The 20,992-nt window shown below is 35.7% G+C and overlaps 1 protein-coding gene and 1 pseudogene across 2 annotated transcripts; both read right to left on the bottom strand.

The window, feature by feature from the left end:
* Nucleotides 1-1,366: 1,366 nt before the first annotated feature.
* On the bottom strand, nucleotides 1,367-14,735 carry LOC104604161 (protein EMSY-LIKE 1-like). 2 transcript variants are annotated; one of them, XM_010268418.3, is made up of 9 exons: nucleotides 14,480-14,735; nucleotides 13,534-13,736; nucleotides 13,246-13,355; nucleotides 12,319-12,511; nucleotides 11,142-11,372; nucleotides 2,658-2,729; nucleotides 2,484-2,538; nucleotides 2,155-2,386; nucleotides 1,367-1,842 (listed from the first exon to the last, which is right to left on the bottom strand). In XM_010268418.3, the coding sequence occupies exons 1-8, from the start codon at nucleotides 14,505-14,507 to the stop codon at nucleotides 2,187-2,189; spliced, it is 1,092 nt and encodes a 363-aa protein (XP_010266720.1). In that variant the 5' UTR covers nucleotides 14,508-14,735; the 3' UTR covers nucleotides 1,367-1,842; nucleotides 2,155-2,186. The 2 variants fall into 2 exon arrangements, with proteins under 2 accessions (XP_010266720.1, XP_010266719.1); XM_010268417.3 differs by lacking the exon at nucleotides 1,367-1,842 and having other exon boundaries at nucleotides 1,968-2,386.
* Nucleotides 14,736-19,237: 4,502 nt separating this feature from the next.
* On the bottom strand, nucleotides 19,238-20,410 carry LOC148802324 (protein CHLORORESPIRATORY REDUCTION 6, chloroplastic-like; annotated as a pseudogene).
* Nucleotides 20,411-20,992: the final 582 nt, after the last annotated feature.

The following is a 20,992-nucleotide window of genomic DNA, read 5'->3' as shown; positions in this document are numbered from 1 at the left end:
TAATACCCTTAAACTGGAAACTTATGAGATTCGTGTTAGTTTAGAATCTTCACAGTAATTGAATAGATTTAGAGATTTATCCTACCAAGGCTGACACTGATGTGCCGCCAAATTGGTTGGGGTGGTTTGTCTCAGCTATTAAGGTGAGACCTGAGGTACATGTAGTGTGGATTTTCTTGAAACCCTAAACCAGACTAAAATTCCAATATTTCCCTAGACCTTGGAGATAGATGGGCAAAACGAGAATGTTACACCTGACCCCTAAACTCGATTATGGTACTGCACCAGGTGTCGGATTGGGCTATCTTTGATATGCCAACCAGTGAGATCCTTAGAGAGGGTCAAAACCTAAGTATGTTGGGACAATCTGAGAATTCACCTGAGTGGGTGATCATAGTGACAAGATCAACCCCTCTGTCGAACAAAGTGAATAATCGGGGAATGTACTCTCTGATTGAAACCTAAATTGCCAGTAGCTGATTTCAACCGTTGAAATTTGTTTTGCAAAATATATATTTATATATATTATGATTTCAAAATGTTTGCAAAAGGTTTTAATTCTCAGGATCAATGTGAGTAGAGAGTAACATTGTTCCTTGCATCCAAAGAAGATGTCATCTCTTGTCGAGTATTGATTAATCATTATGGACTAATAAGTTAAGTGTAAGACCATTGAGAGTAATACCTGATGGGTTAATCTTGCATCTGTCCACAATTCTTGGATCTCAATAAAATGATTGAACCCAATGACCATTTAATGTAAATGTTGGACCCATTAAGAGTCCATAGTGATGAATTCAATGGTTCACTGTCTCTTACAATGAAGAAAAATGTAAGAAAAAGGAAAACAAAAGTAAGGAACTTATACAAGCTTTGTAAAGGTTTATATACCTTTCCCTTCCTTTCCCTACCTTTTCCTTCAAACTAAACATAGCCTAAGGGTCAAAATAGGTTATCCATAAGTTCTTGATGCTGATATTAATGGGGAGATCAGATGTCCACCTAAATCTAAAGTTCAATATATCGACACATATCAACCCATATCGACTGATGCATATTGTTTCGGGATCTCCCTAATACGCCCCTATAGAGAATGTATCAGGATTCTAACTGGTTCAGGGGGTGGAGGAACCTTAAACCACCCCCTGACTCGATTTTGAAAAAAAATAAAAAAAAAAAGAAAAAAAGCATATCAATATTGGGCGTATCGATATTTTGAACCTTGCCTGATTTATGCTGCCTCACCACATAAGCTCTAATTGTTGCTTTTCTCATTCAGTGGTGCGACAGATAACAGGTAAGGGTAATATTGGGTTTATTGTAACTACCACTAGGGAGGGAGGACGATGAAAAAGAAGAAAAAGGAGAGGGATAAAGGGTAATATTGGATTTTAAAAAAATATCACAAGATGTCGTGTGTATTGATTATGACAAAAACATTTCCAGATGTTAACGATAAGGATAGAGCTAGTCCATCCACCCTCTGAACCGGTTGAGACCCTGAATCACCCCCTGTAAGGGCATATTGAGAGGCTTGCGCTACAATATATATCGACCAATACAATCCGATACACATTGAAATTTCGAACCTTGTTCTTCTATCCTTTCCTCACTCCCGATTCAAGTTCTAAGGAAGCTTCAGCCTTGCACTTTGCTCATGCCATGTAATAAAAGGCCATTATCCAATGACGATCGCTTGCTATCAAAGTCTTTAGAGGGGCGGAATGGACATAGACCTAACCTCAAAGCATTTTTGCCACGAAGTGGCGGCTAAGACTCAAACACGCAGTCCCACGCTTATCAGCTCAACATTTAACCATCTCATCATGCAATAGAGCCCTCCTGTAATCAAGTGCATATGCAGGATAAAATAACTCGAATGGAAAAGAATGGAAATTTTGATATCTACAGCCCGTATATGCAACAAGAGAAAATTACAAAAGCAAATTAGCATCGACACAGACAAGGCAATCAAAAAAGCAGATTAGCATTGACCAGGCATGTACCAAGCTATCAGTAGTTAGTAAAGAAAGAGAAGAATAAAAGATAAAAAGCCTATATGAAATGCACTCCGAATCTACATGAATGAGGACATACATAGATCTAGGATACAAAGTGTACGTGTATGCATGTCATATCTACAAGCCACATCACCTTGCACCCGAGAAATCAACACAAGACAACAATTAAGGGGTAGGAGTCCCCTCTTGTAAATCGACACAAGGGATGCCTGCTCTGTCAGTGCGCTCCTGACCAAAACCTTCACCATAATAGGAGGCATTAAGCCTATTACCCTGCCCATAGATGGCATGATGGCTCATTCCATGTCCATTCCTCTTCATCTCCTTGTGGATGTACCTTTGCCGTGGCTGATCGGGAGAATCATCTGGCAAACCAAATCCCCTTCTATGCATAAGTCTACATGGCTACATGACTACAGGAAAATTGCAAGCTAACAAAAATTGGAAGGTAGAATGACTCACCATCTGACACATCAGCAAGTTTATCGAGTGCTTCAACAATGGCTCTTTCGTGCTCCTACACCAAAAATAATAATTGAAATCAATTCAATTTTGAGAATCTATGTCCAAAGCTTAAACTAGGCCACAAAAAATGTTAAAAAAAACCAAAGGTGCAAGATATGAAAATAAAATTACTCTGAGGATCAACTTCGCCTTCTCTACTTGAACCGGATCAGATTCTTCCCCTCCATAGATCACCCTCTCAACCTGCCAGATGTAGACAGCCCAATATTAATTATTAAATTGCAGAGTAATGCATAATGACATTTTTATAAAAGGCAAAAAGAAATTGTTGATGAAAACCAAATTCAGAATTACTGTTTCATGAAAGAAAAATTAATATCATAAAAGGTCAGTGCAAAAATGAAAACATGCTAATGAGTGTGTGTGTGTGTGTGTGTGTATAAGCAAGAAATAGTTACAAAACAGAGGTCTGGATGCCGAGTCCGGATCTCCTGCCCACGAGAACCCTGCCCATGTTTATTGCAGCCACACATGGAGAACATCATCCTCTGCATAGTATTATGCAGGGGGAGATGTTCCCAATTCAGGAGGGGGGTAGTGTGTTGTGGGTAGACGTGCACAGGGTTCTCGTGGGCAGGAGATCCGAACTCCTGGATGTCAAGCATCACAAAAAGCAAATGCAGAACCAACATATTCATTGAGAGGGTAAGATTGGAGTTATGGGGCTCACAGCTCACTCACATTGGACAGTAAGTTGCCAGAATCAACAATCAATATTCAATGCAGGATGGGTAATATATCCATGTCTACATCTATCTATTCGATGCAAGAAGGTTAAAAATAAAAGAAGAGGCAGACATATGAGATATGTCCACCCATGATCCAGATATTCCCCCTATGGAATGGCAATAATCCATGTTGGGTTAGGATGACTACTAACCTAACCTACTAACTCCACCCTAATCACACAGTCCATTCTGTGGAAGTGGCAGGGATGAGTGATGTGAGAAGCAGAGCAGGAAGGAAGAAAGAAGAAAGCAGAGAAAAAAAAAATGGACTGTTGTGAGAGAGAATCCAAGAGGGGAGCAGAGGGGAGTAAAGGGAGGATAATGTTAGCCCAACAAACATGGTTTAAAGTATTGATACCCATTGTGTATCGGTACTTTAAACCATGCGCACTTTATTTTTTAGCTTCTTTTCAAAATTTCATTTTCGTATATTTTATATTATATAATAAATAAAATAAAGGGTTTCCTGATAACACATTTAAACACATGTATCAGAACCCTCATGATACGATATGCCCAATACAGGGCATATTGTATCGAGACTTTGAACCTTGCCAACAAATAATCTGGAAAGAGAGACCAAGGAGAAAACTCCCTACCAATGTTACAAGACTCAATCCAGACTAAAAACCAGAATGTTCCATGAGTCCCAGTTTTACCAATTAACTGAGTGTTAGCCCATTCAGCCACTAAATATCGTCATTTAACCAGGACTGGGAATGGCCACCCATTCCCGGTTTTACGATTTGACCATCAGGTCCAGGCCGAGTCTTGGAGTCTTACAACACTGCTCCTAGGTCCATCAGTCTTCTTTTGACCTAACCCCAAGGGACCAAAACTTGCCTATTTAGCATATATTTTTTTACAATACATATATTGAAAAGAATAAGCCAGTAGTACAATATGAAGATTTTGAATTAAGCTCAAAAGGGTGAGGGAACTATTCATTTTCTGTCGTAAGGACCAGAGATGCCATAATCCCTATCTACATAAATCTCTAACATGATTTTGGGGTCATTAATTTGGTTATTCTACCACCTACTAAGTAAGCCTAACATTGCATTATTTAGAAATCAATAATGCACTTATGGCCACATAAATCTCTTTAAAAAGAATATTATCGAACTTATACTCACCAAAAAAAATTAATATTATGGACCTTACATTCCCCAAACACACAGACTTCTACACACTTTGATTCATGCCCATAATGGAGCAGTTCAAAACCAAGTGTGGCTCTTAAAAATTCCAAAATTGGACTATTAAATATGCAGAAAGATTACAATGAAAAGCAGGGTGATAAGCTGGCACCCAAACAACAAAAAAAAGTTGCAACAAAAGATTGACAAAGTAGGATAACTTAGTTTGCCCCAATCCTTTGAAATTCAATAATGTCTCAAAAACCCAGGCAAAATGAAATCCAATAATCCCTGAGAATTCTGGAAAATAACAAAACCAAATAGGCAATCAAATTTCCTGTATCAACACATTCTGTCCTTATTCCTTCTCATCTCCAAAGAGCCATCTTTTTCTTTCTCCTAAATTCCCTAACAAATTGTAAATGGGATGCAGCTCCAAACAAATATTTGCCTTTCTGCTTCCTTGGATTCTAGGCTAGTTAGAAAAGGCTTCATCCAAACTGCAAGGTTGATAAATCTGAACCTTGGATAAGGAAGAGAACTACATAAAAATATTGTCACATTGCATGAAGTGAAAAGGTGTCCCACGTCTTCTTCACCATTATTTAACATAAAACAAAGACTTGTCATATTAAAGCCTTCTTACTTCAGTTCAAAGGGTCTACTGACGATGTTGTCCAAGGCCACCAACCAAGAAAAAACCTCAGCCCTAGGGGAATAGGATTCCCCAAGTCCCCATAATAATTGAGACCTCCCCCTGATTTTTGATGATTGCATTATAGAAAGGTTTTACATGAAATATTCATTACAACATTCTTTCCACCATCTCACATAATCCTGCAATGGATGTATCAGTTTCTCTTCAAGCTTCTGCAATAGCATAGTAGTAAAGTACATTCTTCAAGCTCCCAATCCAAAAATGGTCTTCTAAAAGTAAGACACACAACTCATCGTATGCTTCATTGACACCTTTGTTAGAAGATATGTATGAATATTGGGGTGTCCCGTAAATCAGTGGCCAATTAAATACTTAATTTTGCCTCTAAGGGATAACCAAAAGTCTTTATCATTTTGGAACTTAGTCATTGATAAATTCTCTAAGAAAATGGCTGCATGGAAGAAAACTACATCTCCCTTGAAGGTCAAATAACTTTAATAAAATTCACCCTAAGTTATGTCTTGTCTGTGTTCAAAGCTCCGTGTCCAGTAGCAAAAAGAATATATAAGATAATGAGGGACTTCCTATGGGAACTAGGGGACACAAAAAGAAATCATTTAATAAATTGACACAGGTGAGAATGAAAAAAAAAATGTTTAGGGATGGGTAGGAGCTCTTTAAAGAATAAATCACTCTTGCGAAAATGGCTGTGGAGGTTCCATATTGATTCAAACAGATTGTAGAATGCAGTAATAAAAAAATATTCATGGATTATCTCCAAACAGGATGCAGCCCTCACTCCAAGAGCAACCATGTCTTCACCATGGAAAGACATTTCCTCTCTGCTTCCTCAATTTTTGTACAACATCAGGTATGATGTCCTCTCTGGCTCCAAATCAATACGTGTGAAAACTTGCAAAGGAAAAAAACCCTTTTTGGTACCTTCACCACATATATAACTTCTCTGCAGAGCAAATGAGGACAACACAACTCACTAATCTCTACCAATTTGTGAATGTTATTTGGAACTATTTTCTCTCACAGCTTGGGTGCAATTGAACAGTTCCTGCAAACCTAAGAAGTCTTTTCTCTAATGCACACTTAAGTCCACCCCAAGAGACAGGGTAAGATACTAATTGAAATGTGCAAGAGCAGCTATTATTTTGGTGGTAGGGGAGGAAAGAAACTCTCGTCCAATCAACAATAAGGAAAAGTCTATTGAGGAAACCATCGATAATATATCAATTACAGTTGATTCTTCATTAACTAAAACAGCTCTCATCAACAGATAGAACCCACCATCCAAAGGCAATTTGAAGTTGATTTACAATTGGTGCAATTTAGGAAACCTGGGATTAGCAGGTATTGAAGGTAAGGATGCTCACAGTTTGGCTAACTGAACCATGAGCTATTTTTGAAACCAAACCAGCATCATCAGTTTCTGAAAAACCATAAAAAACCAATCAGTTAACCAGTTGATTGATTAGGTTATTTCTATATATTATAAAAATATATAAATGTAGAATATAAATGCTATAAATATATAATATATGATATTATAAATAATAATAATATATAAATATGTATATTATATTAAATAGACAATTAAAATATAATATGTATTTACATTACATATAATGCATATAAATTTATATATAATATATAGATAATATAATATACATATATTAAAAACATACAATATACAAAAATATATACTAATCGGTTCAGTTAACCAGATTTTTTGGTTCCATATAATTGGATTGGTTCGATTTTTCTATTTTTGTTGAGCACCCCTAATTGAAGGGGTGTTCAGAAATGATGAAGGTAATATCATGGATATGTTCTCAGGTCCCATAGGGATTGGGGACTCAACTAAGGCAGAACTGCTGTTAATCTTGCATGGGATAAGATTGGCCAAAGCCTTGAATATCATTGTGTCTGAAGTGGGACCAGTTGTTTCCTGGATTCCAAAATCTGCTAATGAGATGGCTGATGGGTTGCCAAAACAAGGGGCTAAAAGGGAAAGAATGCATCCGGGCCAAGTAATGTAATTATACTGCAGTATTGTAGGTTATTGTCTTTTTGTAGTCTGGTGTTGTTAGCTCTAAGGGTGTACCATTAATCCTGTACTTCTTAAATATGAATTAAATCCTTTCAGTTATTCATCAAAACAAAGTTGAAATTACCCCAAATTAAGGAAGAAAGGGAAAAATATAAAAGAAAGCCATTTCTAAGGATTCTGGAAAAAAGAAATTTGGATACATTATATTTTGTTGACTATCAAAAATATGGCACTATACTCTCGAGTTAGCATAAAAAGGTGACAAAACACTTTTAAGCTTCTAATATGGTCTTACCCAAAAGTTATAAGAGAGAGAGTGTGTTTTCTAAGAAAGATTAAAAAAAAAAAGAAAATATTTCTAAAGACTGCAGGAGATCAAATTTTCAGGAGGCACACACACAGACAGATAAACAAATCAAAATGTATAGGGCTAGTCACTGTGTAAAGCCCAGAAAACAAGGAATAAGAACATTTCAGCAACCCAGCAAGTTTCCTTCAAGACTGTAATGGTATTATTTGTTCCTGATAACTCTAGATAGAAGGATGAAAGGATGACAATAAAGCAACCTTAGACAAAAGATACATCCTTTAAGACCTTATAGTTGATACATGTATGATGTTAAAAATCTCATTTAATATATGTATATGTAAAGCATCAGCTATCACCCATCATTCCACCAATGAAGGATTACCACAAATAAACATTCTAAAAAGCTTTTTATATTAAAAGATGCTTGTTGAACTAGTAGTCATAAGAGATGCATTTGAGTAAAGCACTTTTGCACCTAAAACAGAAGGAATATCTAAATCACATGCCTTTGAAATCTACAAGGATCCAAAGAAACAACTTACAGAAATGAATTCTAAAAATATATTACAGTAAAAAGCTCAATAAGTGCCACAAAAGCATAGAAGCTACATAATATTCAACACGTTGCTCTCTTCAATCTAGAATCTTGAACTGAACGTTAATGATGTTTGCACCCTATATTCACAAATGAGTGTGGTACACGGTACACCGGCTAACCCAAATTAAGGAGACTGTGCAGGTTAGAATGGTCAAAGTCAAACCACTGGAACATGAACCATGTCATATAAATCACATGGCAGATGACCATTAAAAGCTCCTCACAAAAGCTTACAGTAATATGCAAAGACATATATAGGACAATTGGCAGCATCCTTCTGAAAACTGAATACCTGAAATTTCTTTTTCTTTTTTTTTGATAATTGATATATGATTTTTTTAACAAGATATGAGAACTATCACAGGCATCCCGAGGAGAGGCATGAGGTGCAACCTCTCCTTAAAAGAAAATTACAGTTTAAACAGTAGAGAACAGATTACAAAGCAGCCCAGTAGAGAGTTTCCCTATTAACCCCTTGTTTGGCAAGACAATCAGCCAAACCGTTCGCCTACCCTCCTACCCAGTGCAAATTAATATTCCTGTTTCCTATTAACCACTTTTCTTTAAGAGATCCCTATAGCACCAAACCACTAAGTCCAAACCCCACAACTTTAGAGTCTCCTTCAATTATTAAATTTTCTACACCAAGCTGGTTTGCAATTTGAATACCTTGTAGGGCCACTAATACTTCAGCCCTATTAGAGTCTCACAAACCCACTGGACCAAAGAAGAAACCTAAGGTGTTGCAGTCCTTATCTCTTAAGACCTCTCCTTTTCCAGAGGATCCTAGGTTACCCTGACTGCTCCCATCAAAATTCAACTTTACACTTCCATCAAGACAAGGAACCCATTCTGCGTTGACCCTATCTTTCCTGGATGACCAACTCCTCCAGAGATCATCAAAGGAAAAAGATTGGAAGTAGTCCTTAGTTCTCAACCAATGTATTGGTCTTGTCAAAATGCAGTCCTTGACAATTAAGTGGCTTCTTTCTTTTTTCTTGAAAAAATCTTGCATTCCTTTCTTCCCAAATTGTCTAGAAGGCAGCTGCTCTAATACATTCCTACATACCCCTCCCTCTTTTAGTGGGCCACACAAAAAAGATGGATCAAACAATAAACAAACATCTATAGGTAGGTTCCACCTACACCCAAACAAAGCAAAAATCCAATTCCAAATAGTTGCAGCAAAAGTATTGATCAAAAAAAAAAATAGTTGCAGAAAAAGAGAGATATTAGTAAGTGGGAACAGTCCTCACCATTAGCTTTGCAAAGAATATACCACTTAGGAGACAAACACAGAAAGGGGGAACAGGCCTAGTCCAAAGTATTGATTTTTCCATAAAACACTTACCAACAAAACACCATAATTTTAGGGGGAACAGGCCTATTCCAAACATCCTTTACCAGAAAAACCCTTACCCTCTAACCAGAAGAAGAATAAAGGGACTTTAAAAAAAAAAAAAAACAAGTACAGGAGAAGGAACCTTTTGGATGGGGGGTCCACATTCTCCTATCCAATTGAGTGGGGTCCAGACAGACATTACCAAGAAGTATAAGGTTTGAAACAAGCACAAGTTCATTGTCCCTTAAACCCCTTGAAACCCAAAACTCTTTCCTTTTTTATGATGAATAACTTCCAGACTCTTTCCTTGCTGCACATGTTCTTGACTTTCCAATTTTCCAACTCCAGTGCTTTTGAAATAACCAAACCCTGCCTGGCCTTTTTTGTGAAACTTTCATTCCTTAGTTGACCCTCCAATCCCGTACATCCATGTACAACTACATTCCTGGGTACATAAGATGACAACAGAGCAAAAATCACCCCAAAACATTCCATCAAGGCGAGCTCCAAAGAGCAACTGCGATTGAGACTGCTACCTAATAACTCCAGAGATGGAATGGTAGCCCAAAACATCCCATCCACAATAAAGAAATTCCATGCATTTGATGAAGGAGAGTATCTGAAAATAGTGAAAGACCGAACTGCAGCTTGTACGTTCAAAGCATCAATTCCTACCTTGTTTTCAAGCAGATCTAACAAGGCTTTGCACCTATCAAAAGGCATTAGAAAAAAAGTGTCTTTTAATTTCACTTCTTTGATCAACATATCAATAACTTTTTTCCAGTCATTGTCTTCCACCACCAACTTGTTTATACAATCTTCCTCTCCAGAGTTAACCAACAAAGTACATTTACTTGCGGTAAGTGACAGTTGAAATTTCCTGTCTGGGGGCTTCAGCACGGTCTGCAATCTTGAGCATTTCATCTTCCTTTACATTGTTCTCTACTTCAACTTTTCCTGATCTAAGCAAACAACATTTCAGGGTTTTGGCAACCTCATGCTAGCCTTGGCTTCTTTTCCCTTCAGGAAAACATACCAGTTGCTTTCTACCCTTGGCAATGCATGGGCGTGCTTCACACGTGTATTTATAGTGTTAATATTATATCCCATGTGCTTGATGGAGGATTATTAAGCGAAGCAAAATGTATAGAATAAGTGGACCCATATCATCATTTCAAAATCCTACAAAAAATTAATCCGCATCAGAGAAAAATGCATATTATTAAGCAAAGCAAAATATATACAATATCTGCAAGTTGATCATCAATAGACTTTAATCGACATTTTTCAATCTTCATTTCATCCACAAAATCCAAATTACAAATGGGAAAGAACCTCGAAAGAATAAAATCCAATACATTACAATCACCAACTCTTGGACACTGACCAACTAATCAAAGGACAACCTTCCAACAGTCTGCTTACTTGGCACACCCATGAGCAAAATTTACCAAACATCCAAATACCATGCATATTTGTTTTGTATCAAGATGATATCCCAAATAAACACCTCCAAAAAATTTTATAGCTGATCTATAGTTTCTCCTGATAAAGCACTTTATACAACATTTATAAGAGGCTAAGATCTTTAGCATAACAAATAAGGAGGCAGAAACTACCTTTCCAACAACAGAATCTACACAAACATAAATACACACATTGACACCAACTGAACAGATAGGACAAATTCCACACAAAGGAAAGTCCTAATGGTACAGGATATCAATGCCATACTACTAAAGAAAAGCACTACCTTACCTCACGAATAAGCTTGTCTGTTGCACGAATTTCAATTATATCAGATCTTTTCTTAACATTATCAACACCAGGAGGTGGGAAACCCTTCTTCGACTGAAAGACAGGTGCTCTTCCTTTGCCCATACCAGGTACCAATCGATTATGGCCAACAGATTTCATCAACTGTCCAGCATTTACTTGAGCAGAGAATGAAGCCATTTCACCATCCCGTTGGCCATCTCTGAAATGTTTCTGGATATTTAATTTAAACTTTTAATATAACATGATTAATGCAAAATCCATATTCAATCAAAAGTTCAAGAAAACCCTTTAACAGGAATTCTGAAGTCCCAAAAAGTACAAAACACAAGAAAAGTACTTCATAAGTAATAAATATAATTTTCCAGCACAAAAAATGTAATTGAAATTCCATAAAGTGAATTGATGGCTCATCTTTCTGATAACAAGTTCTAGGGAACAAATGATGTGATTATTTTGGTCTGAATTTCCAAGTAGAAAATTGCCACCATTTGGACAATCATGTTCTATCCCCATGTCAGTGCAATACATCAGGTAACAATACAGAGGATTATTTCATTCAAATGCATTCCATTCAAAAGCCAATGACATAAAACACAACCCATGATTTTATGGCATAGCCACTCCTAGAACTGTGCCCCCCTTCCCACCTGGTGTATGGGATTCTTTTTCTTTTCGTTTTTTTTGAAAAAAAAAATAACTTGTATTAAACAAAAAGAGGAAGGGTGCACATGAGAGGATGTACAAGCCTCAACAAACAACCAGATAGAAGCAAGACCAGTGAGGAATTATAATTGCACTATACAAAAAGTCCCTTCCCAAACCAGGTTTTGCTATACCATCAGCCATATGGTTGTGAATCCTTCAGATCCATCTGAAACTGCAACTGCATAATATCGACTAGGAGATTTCGTAGATTCTGTGCTCTCTCTCTCTCTCTCTCTCTCTCTCTCTTATCAATACATAAATTATATTTTGGTCCGTGTCAAATAAAAACCTTCTGTTTTGGTCCATTACTCCACATAATAAAATAAAAAAAATGGAGGTCATTCACTGATCCAATTTAGATACACCAATCCGGTTTAAACATCAATACAACCTGTGAAAACACTAGAAATTCAACAAAAGCACTATCTTTCATACATAAATTTTCACTTACTGTCGATGAAGAATGAATAGCTGCTGCTGAAGACTGAGTGTGAGATATATAATTTGGAGATGATGAAACAGCAGAATGAGAAGTCTTCAACCTTTTCTGGGAAGCATGACCCACTGCATTAGGAACTGAACCAGGAGGATTCATTTTATTAGAGAGCAACCTCTGGTCAGCAGCAGTGCCTTTACGCCATTCCCTGAATCAATACAAAATGTTCAATAAGACAGTCCATGGGCTGAAGCTATAATCAGTGTTGCATGGACACAGAAAGGAGATCAGATCCCAAAGCCTATCTGGGAGTCTGACTCAACAAAATGAAAACACAAGAACCCATGGATGAGTCAATAGAAAAGTATAAATTATTAAAATAGTTCATACTATTTTTAAAATGTATTTTTTATAAATACTGAAAAATTGTAAAATATTAGACCATCAACTGGAAATAGATTGTTTGTAGGCAAAATCTATGGTGCATCAAATGCACCGTGAAGCAAAAAATATAAACTAGTAATAAAACGACACATCACAGCCAACATCCTTAACAATGTTAAGTCTTAATGGTAATTACACCATATGAAATATGAAGCAATGAAAATTAAGTAGACTATGTGACGCCTTTAATGTGATTGGCTGAAATCTTGATTTAATGTACAGAAAATATTCATAAATGCACCATAGTTGGACTCTTGTTTGAATCATATACATATAAAAAAGTCCATAAGTATATAACAGTTTATAGAAAAAAAATGGCATTGTGTATATTAGTTATTCATTTACATAAAATAAGCGAGTAGATAAAGGAAAACTTGTGTACAATATGGACACTCCATCCACTTAAGAGAGCCCATGCAGCACTGGCCATCATGAAAGGATCAGATAAAAACAAAAGGATAACTATATATTACAAAACAGAAATATAAATATGAGCACCTTATCATTCTGACTGAATCATCTGAATCAACTTTAACAAGGAGTTCTCTATGTTCCAAATCTGAAACATTAAGTTCCTTTCGCAGCTCAGTCATAAGCCCTTCTTTACCCTATAAAGAAAAAGGGAAAAGAGACAAAAGCATGAATTGGGAACAGCTTTCAAGAAGGTAGATGTATCACTACATGCATGAAAACCAGACTATCACTTCAGGTCTACAACTAATAAATAGCATAACTAAGAACTTCCTGGCTTCCAGCATATAACAAGAGCCAAAAGCTAGACCATACCCAAGACAGGACATCAGATTGGGCAATAAAAGCCTTTAATATGGCACTATAAGCTTCTGTTTCTATACAATGAATTTGTAATTTCATGTCTGTTGCATCCATTCCACAAGATACTGTTGCAGATGGGATCTTCACATTTGCAGAAAAATGTGTCCTCCAGGTATTCCTGTTAATATTTTGTGGTGGAGTATCTTCATCAGTTCCTGTTAGAAGTATCAGAATGTTAGCCTCACATTAGGTTTCTTGATATAACCCAAAAAAAGGAAAGGGGTTCTCTGAGACACCATATAAATCCAAAGGGCAAAAAATAGAAATAAAACCTAAAAAATCTTAGTTAAACGAGCCATATTACTAAAAATGGGAACGAAGTTGTAATAGGAGCAAATAGAACCAAAATACTGAAGTAACAAGAACTGGGTCTTACATGTGTTAACCCAAACAAAACTCATCATTTTTACACTTGATTTTACATGTGACTCCCTAAACAAATTCATCTGTCATAAATATTGAAGAAAAAGGCGCATAAAAATGATAGTTACCACGATACAAAGACGTTGATGAATAAGTATGAGAGAGAGAAAGAGCATTAATGTCTTTCTGGGTTCCGGCATCATAATTGAACCCTTTGATCTTACATGTCTTATCTGTTCGGATCTATTTATACCCATATTCAAATATCTCTAAGAAAATCATCTCAAAAACCCTAACTTAAACCCAGCAGAAGAATCCCAAACCTCTAGTCTTCTGAGCCCTAAATATCTAACTAAATACATGTTCTAAAACCCTACAACACCAGAAACGTTTAAAATCTCAACTCTTCATTAGATCGATCGAATCCACTCTGAACTGCACTTCAATTCCCAAATATAAAACCAGTATAAATCTCTTCGATTCAATAGGAAAAAAAAAAGAAATACAAAAAGGGGGAGAAGACGAAGCGACTTACCACTACTATCATGCTTTATATAATCCATCGACGAAACAGACCAAGAAGACGGCCGGAGATACTGTCATGGAAGAAAAATGCCCACGGAAATCGTCCTTGAATAACTTTGGACCGAGTTGAATTTGCGTTTCACGCTCTGGTATTTAGCCGGAAAACCGGCGGGAATAGAAACCCTCAGAGTTAGAGAAGATGCCCTAGATATTCTTTCTTTGTTCGCAGTATTGAAAAACAAAATTGAATAATAATGATAACAAAAAAGAAAAAAAAAAGGAATTTTCCGATTAGTAATTTACTATCATGTATTTCGGGCCTAGTGCCACTTTCCCAAAATGTGACAGTTAATACCTATCATTGACACAAATGCCCTTTCAGTGTCAGAAAGTCGGGATCACGTTGTGCATTCTAGACCCCAACTTTCTTGAATAATAGAGGCAAGGATTTAGGATTATTAATTTTTTGTCAACATTTGAATGATCAAAAAAGAAAATTAAATGATATTCAGAGGGCATTTGTGTTTTTCTCAAATGCCATTTAATGTTTGGTTAACGATAGATACTAAATCAACCTTTTGAAAGTTTGGGTGCTAAATTATCACGTTTTAAAATTTGGGGACCAAAGTGGCACTAGGCCCAAAGTACAGAGGAATTTTCCCAAAAAAATTAGGACAATTTACTAGGTGTTTGGCATCGGTGTGATTTTCTAGCAATTCAATTTTATTGAGGTGGTGGCAATGACACATCAGCAAATAAATAGAGAGGGTGTTTGGTTCCATTTACATTTATTGAAAAAATGTTGCCACCTCAGCGCATATCAGCATTTGGCACAATAAACATTTATTGGCATTGAAATTGTTGTTTGGTACGAATGTTTATTGAAAAAACACTGATAAACGTTTTTTCACCAACTTCCGTGAAAGGAGTCGTCTCACGAAACACACGAGTGATGTGGCACTGAATGATGTGGTGCAGTTAGTTTTTGATCCGATGCATCGCAGATCTACCGTCCCACAATAAAAACACTTTTGAAGCCTTGACCACGAAGAAAAATGGACGATGCAAACAATTAGTGGAGTTCTTTCTTTTCGCACAGTGATGCAAACGATTGTCGTCGGCAAGGTGTTTTTTCCTAACGAATCGTGGCACTTCTCCTTGTTTTTGCAGTTCTCTAACCCATCGGCAAGGTGCTTCAATTCGTTCATCATTCTTTGTCTTGCAAATTATTGCTTCTTTGCCAGTTTGATTGTTCTTCGTTAGCAATGTGCACTTCTAATTTCTAAAATTTCAGTTTCCCATCAATGAAACTTTTAATTGTTATACCTTCTCCTTGCAAGAGCATCAACTAGATTTTTTTTCCTGGTCTTGAGATCCATTTGAACAATCGTCGTCAACACCCCATTAATCCACCACCTTGCCGATGGCAAGGTGTTTTTTACCTAACGAATCGCGGCACTTCTCCTTGTTTTTGCAGTTCTCTAACCCATCAGCAAGGTGCTTCAATTCATTCATCGTTCTTTGTCTTGCAAATTATTGCTTCTTTGCCCGTTTGATTGTTCTTCGTTAGCAATGTGCACTTCTAATTTCTAAAATTTCAGTTTCCCATCAATGAAACTTTTAATTGTTATACCTTCTCCTTGCAAGAGCATCAACTAGATTTTTTTTCTTGATCTTGAGATCCATCTGAACAATCGTCGTCAACACCCCATTAATCCTCCACCTTGCCGTCGGCAAGGTGTTTTTTTCCTAACGAATCGTGGCACTTCTCCTTGTTTTTGCAGTTCTCTAACCCATCGGCAAGGTGCTTCAATTCGTTCATCGTTCTTTGTCTTGTAAATTATTGCTTCTTCGCCCGTTTGATTGTTCTTCGTTAATAATGTGCACTTCTAATTTCTAAAATTTCAATTTCCCATTAATGAAACTTTTAATTGTTATACCTTCTCCTTGCAAGAGCATCAACTAGATTTTTTTTCCTAATCTTGAGATCCATCTGAACAATCTGTTCAGACTAGACGTTAATGCCCTTGATTTTCTTATGTGGTAACTAAAATTGCAAGGGCATTAGCCAAATATCTCCTCAAAGATCGTGGATATGTTCCTGTTTGCCTTCACTTCACCGTCTTCCAACCAATCAAGATATTCTACAACGTTAAAATTAAAAGCCTTAAAGAAAGAAAGGCCGGGAAGAAGAAGAAGAAGAAGAACAACAACAACAACAACAAATGAAAACGAAAAATAAAACCCTAATTAAGCAATTTAAGACCCCCTTTGATTTGAGAATCATATAATATGAAACCAAACATTAAAGTACAGGTATTGGGTATTGTATCGGACAACTCGGATATGGATACGAATACAAATACACTTTGGAAACTCATTGATAGAGACAAAAAATATGAAAATGCATGAATATGCTAGGAAAATACATAAAAATTCCATAAATTCAATAATATCATTAAATTTAAAATCAAAATAATCACAAATAGTATATTAATACATAGGAAATGTATATTTTAGTGATATATATGAAGAAATATATTATAATTAATATATCAGGATGCATAGATATCATATAATTTTATTAATAATGCATCAACAAAGAGTCCAAGGCACTAAGCATATGCACCTATTATATTTTAGTTATTATATAAACTATTTTTATTTTTAATTTTTTAACATTAACAAAAAGTCAACTAAATATTAAATTCTCAAGTATTAATTAATAATTTATAAAAATCTAATCTTAACTTAAAGTATATCAAATTTGTTAACATTTATAATATACATATAATATAAAAATTCATAATTTTTAATTACTAAAATAATTATTCCTTTATTAATATTTTATTTATATAATTTTTCTAATATGAAAAATAATTTTTTGAAATAAATGTAGATTAATGGATTTAATAAATTCAATTTAATGTTATATTCTTAAATATTTTATAAACAACATTCTTATTTTTTATAAATAATAAATATGTTATTATTACTTATTAATATTAATTAATAATTTGTAAAAATATATAATAATTTTAATATGCATGTCATTTGTAAATTTATAAATTTTAAGCATTAAAATAATTATTCTATTCTTAATATTTTATTTGTATAATTTTCCTGATATTAAAATTCGTCTTTTTATATAAACATGGATGTGATAAATAATTTATTGAATTAGTTTATAAAATACTGTTTTGAATATTATTCTTTTGAAATTTTAGTTTCTTTTTTTTTTGTATTCATTTTGAAATTTTAATTAGAGTTTTTCTTGGTAATAGAGATTGAAAGAATCACATGTAAAGACAGACGTTAATACAATTAATTTTATTTGATTTATTATCATAGGGATAAAAATGGATTAGTGGCTTAGAATCATATTTAAGGTGCAAGGTTATGTGTGTGCTTTGTTATGTGAGTTCGAATCCCCACACTTACACTTTTTTATGGAGAAACACCGCATATCAATGCAATCAATACAATGTGATACAGGCCAATATGGAATTTTATCGCTACAATATATTTTAGTTTTGTTTGAATGATGAATTAACTCTTTTCTACCTGATGCCTTGTTGTTCTGTTGTTAAAAAAAATTCCAAATCTATTACTTAGTTAATGGCTCTGTGAAGGTACCCGATTTCCCTATATAACGTTTTAGATTAGTGCCCTTGCAATATTGGAGGTTCTACTTGCATACCATTTCTCTCTCTTTTGAGTATACTAGTAAAAGGGCATGTGCGTTGCACGTGGGAGGTTATAATGATAATGCTTAAATGGAAGTAGATATGGAGTTTCAACCATTGGATTAATAGAGAGAAATTTAATAAAGTTTTCTAGCAAATAGGGTTGTTCATAAGAAGGCCCAACCCGACCAACCCAGACCGACCCAAACCGACCCAACCCGAGTCGGGCAGATTTTCATCAGCACGGGTTGGTTTCGGGTTGTGCAAATTCCTAAACCAATGATTCAGGTCGGTTTCGGTTTTCTTGTGTGAAAACCGACTTAGTTCCTAGTTCAAACATGAAGTTCCAAAGCTCATTAGGCCACCTAGTTTTTGAATGGTTGCAAGAAACTTTGGATTAGTGAATAGTGATTAATGAACAACTTTTGTTATTAACTTTTCATTTAAATTTTATCATAGGAGATGGCTGAAATGATGTTCAATTTATGACTGTTTTTAAAATTAGCAAGATTTTATCGCAGGGATGAACTTAGAACCGAAACCGACCCAAACCAATCCAACCCGACCCAACCCGACTCAAACCGACCAGGTCGGTTTTGCTTAACACTGGGTCGGTTTCGATTTCTATGTCAGGTAACCCAACCAGGTCGGGTCGGTTGGAAAAACTGCAATAAACCGACCCAACCCGACCCGTGAACAGCCCTACTAGCAAACAAGGAAATTTAGAAATGAACAAAAATATTTGCTAACTACTATATAAATGATTGAATAAATGAAAAACTTTTTTGAATTATATTATACTCTCTCAAACAAAATGATACCTATTCTTCTTTTGTTTTGTCTTTTTTTTTTTGGAGTGTGAAGAGCAATACAATACTTCAGTCATCAAAACATTCTACTTGTTATTGAAAAGGATTGCATTCACTTCTCTGTTGTCCTTCCACTCTAACTTTCTTGTTGCATCTTGTGGATGTTTCTCAAATTCAATGTCCTCAATGCCAGTACTTAAGAGCTTCACAAATTGGCTCGGAATTGGATATTCATGCAAGGTCCCACATATTGGAACTACAAAAATTCTTAGCTTATGATGGAGAAATGGGGTGTGCATCAATCAAATCAAACAATTCATCCCCTATAACAAATCCAAGCATTCTAGCCATGTCCCTTGTCTTCAACTTGAACTTTAGAATTTTATGTTGCTTAAACCAAGAGTACACAATAAAAGCTTTCTTCGTTGCAAACAATTTGAATGCCTCTGGGTTGAATACAACACCCTCATCTGCCAAAAGAAACTTGGGACCTTAGGAATCTAATGAATTGTCTAACAAGCAAATAAGTTAATCGACTTAATCAGTAATTCAGTACCTGGTGAGGAACCAACATGGCTGCATAGCGAGCAAGCTCTTCGGCTCGCCAGTCCAATACAACAAGCAACCATGGATAAGAAGCATCAAGCCTCACAAACCATAGTCTTATATCTAGGAATTCAGATAGTTCACGAGGATCATATGGATCCTCTCTTGTATAATTTATGGTAAAACCAACTTTCCGTTCAAGAAGCTCTTTTGGCTCTGCAAAGACACCATCTGCAGGCATTTTCCTGGTGGAATTCTTGGAAATTCCATTACAAGAGTTTAAAATATGTAAAGTTGTAAAAACAATTTTCAGTGATCATAAAGAGTTCAGATTCTTGGTCTAAAGCCTCACAGAGTCAAAAGTCACAAACAGATGCTTACTTACCTGATGAAAGTGAGCTAATTACTGGTGATATGTCGAGACACTAAATAATATCATTGTCTATAACTACGTCAAAACGCCCTTTCATGGGAGGCATTGGGGGTTCCACCTTCGGAGTATCTGACAACCAAAGTTCAATATAGTTAAATCTAGTGATTTTCACAGATTCTAATATAAGTCTCAGTAACCCTTTATCTTCTATGTTATTTGACAATGTTATTGGATCTGTTACAATTTTGTGGAAGCCTAGTAACCTGACCCAGCTTCAGACCTATGAAATTATAAATTTATAGTTACTTGCTTGATTTATATTCAACTTGAACAGAGCTATATCAAACTCAAACTGGGGAACACTGTTTTAATCATTTTATAAAATTCAACAAAGCAGAGCTATGTTTTAAGGCATACTGTAAGAGAGAGAATTGAGAGCAGGTACACCAGAGTTGCATATATGTGCCAATTACACATGCTGCCCTGCTTGAAATGATCGATCAATTATGACCCTCTAATGCATCCATCCTTTAGAAAGGCCAATACTATTTAAAAAGTTTTTAACTTCTCAATGATCTCAGTCACAGTACGAATTTGGTTGACATTGAGAAGAAGAGCATTGCATGTCTTCTCTTTGACGGCTTTCTGAGTCCTCTTTGGGTTGGTAACCAAGAGATCATCTCCCACAATCTGCACCTTTTCTCCAATTTCACATGTTAGCTTGCTGTAGTGTTCCTAGTCATCTAGGTCAAATGGATGATCAATGGATACAATTGGGTATTCAGAGACAAATGATTTGTAGACATCCTTGAGTGCATCTCCAAAGATCTTTTGTGACCCATTATTGTTATCTTCCTTGAAGTTTAGGTAATACGTTTTTTCCTTCTGATAAAATTCAGAAGCAGTAACATCCATGCCAATAACAACCTGGACTGTGTTACCAGATTTAGCAATGGTTGTATTGAGCAACTCAAGACCTTGTTCTCCTGAATGTTAGGAGCAAAGCCTCCTTCGTTACCAACATTCGTGGCATCTTGACCATACTTCTTTTTTATCACACCCTTCAATTTCTGATATACTCCAGAACCCATTTTCATGGCTCCTTTGAA

The sequence above is a fragment of the Nelumbo nucifera genome, chromosome 2, assembly GCF_055504915.1.
Source record: "Nelumbo nucifera cultivar China Antique chromosome 2, China Antique-T2T, whole genome shotgun sequence".
Taxonomy (NCBI): domain Eukaryota; kingdom Viridiplantae; phylum Streptophyta; class Magnoliopsida; order Proteales; family Nelumbonaceae; genus Nelumbo; species Nelumbo nucifera.
This window is presented reverse-complemented; position numbering and strand designations above follow the sequence as displayed.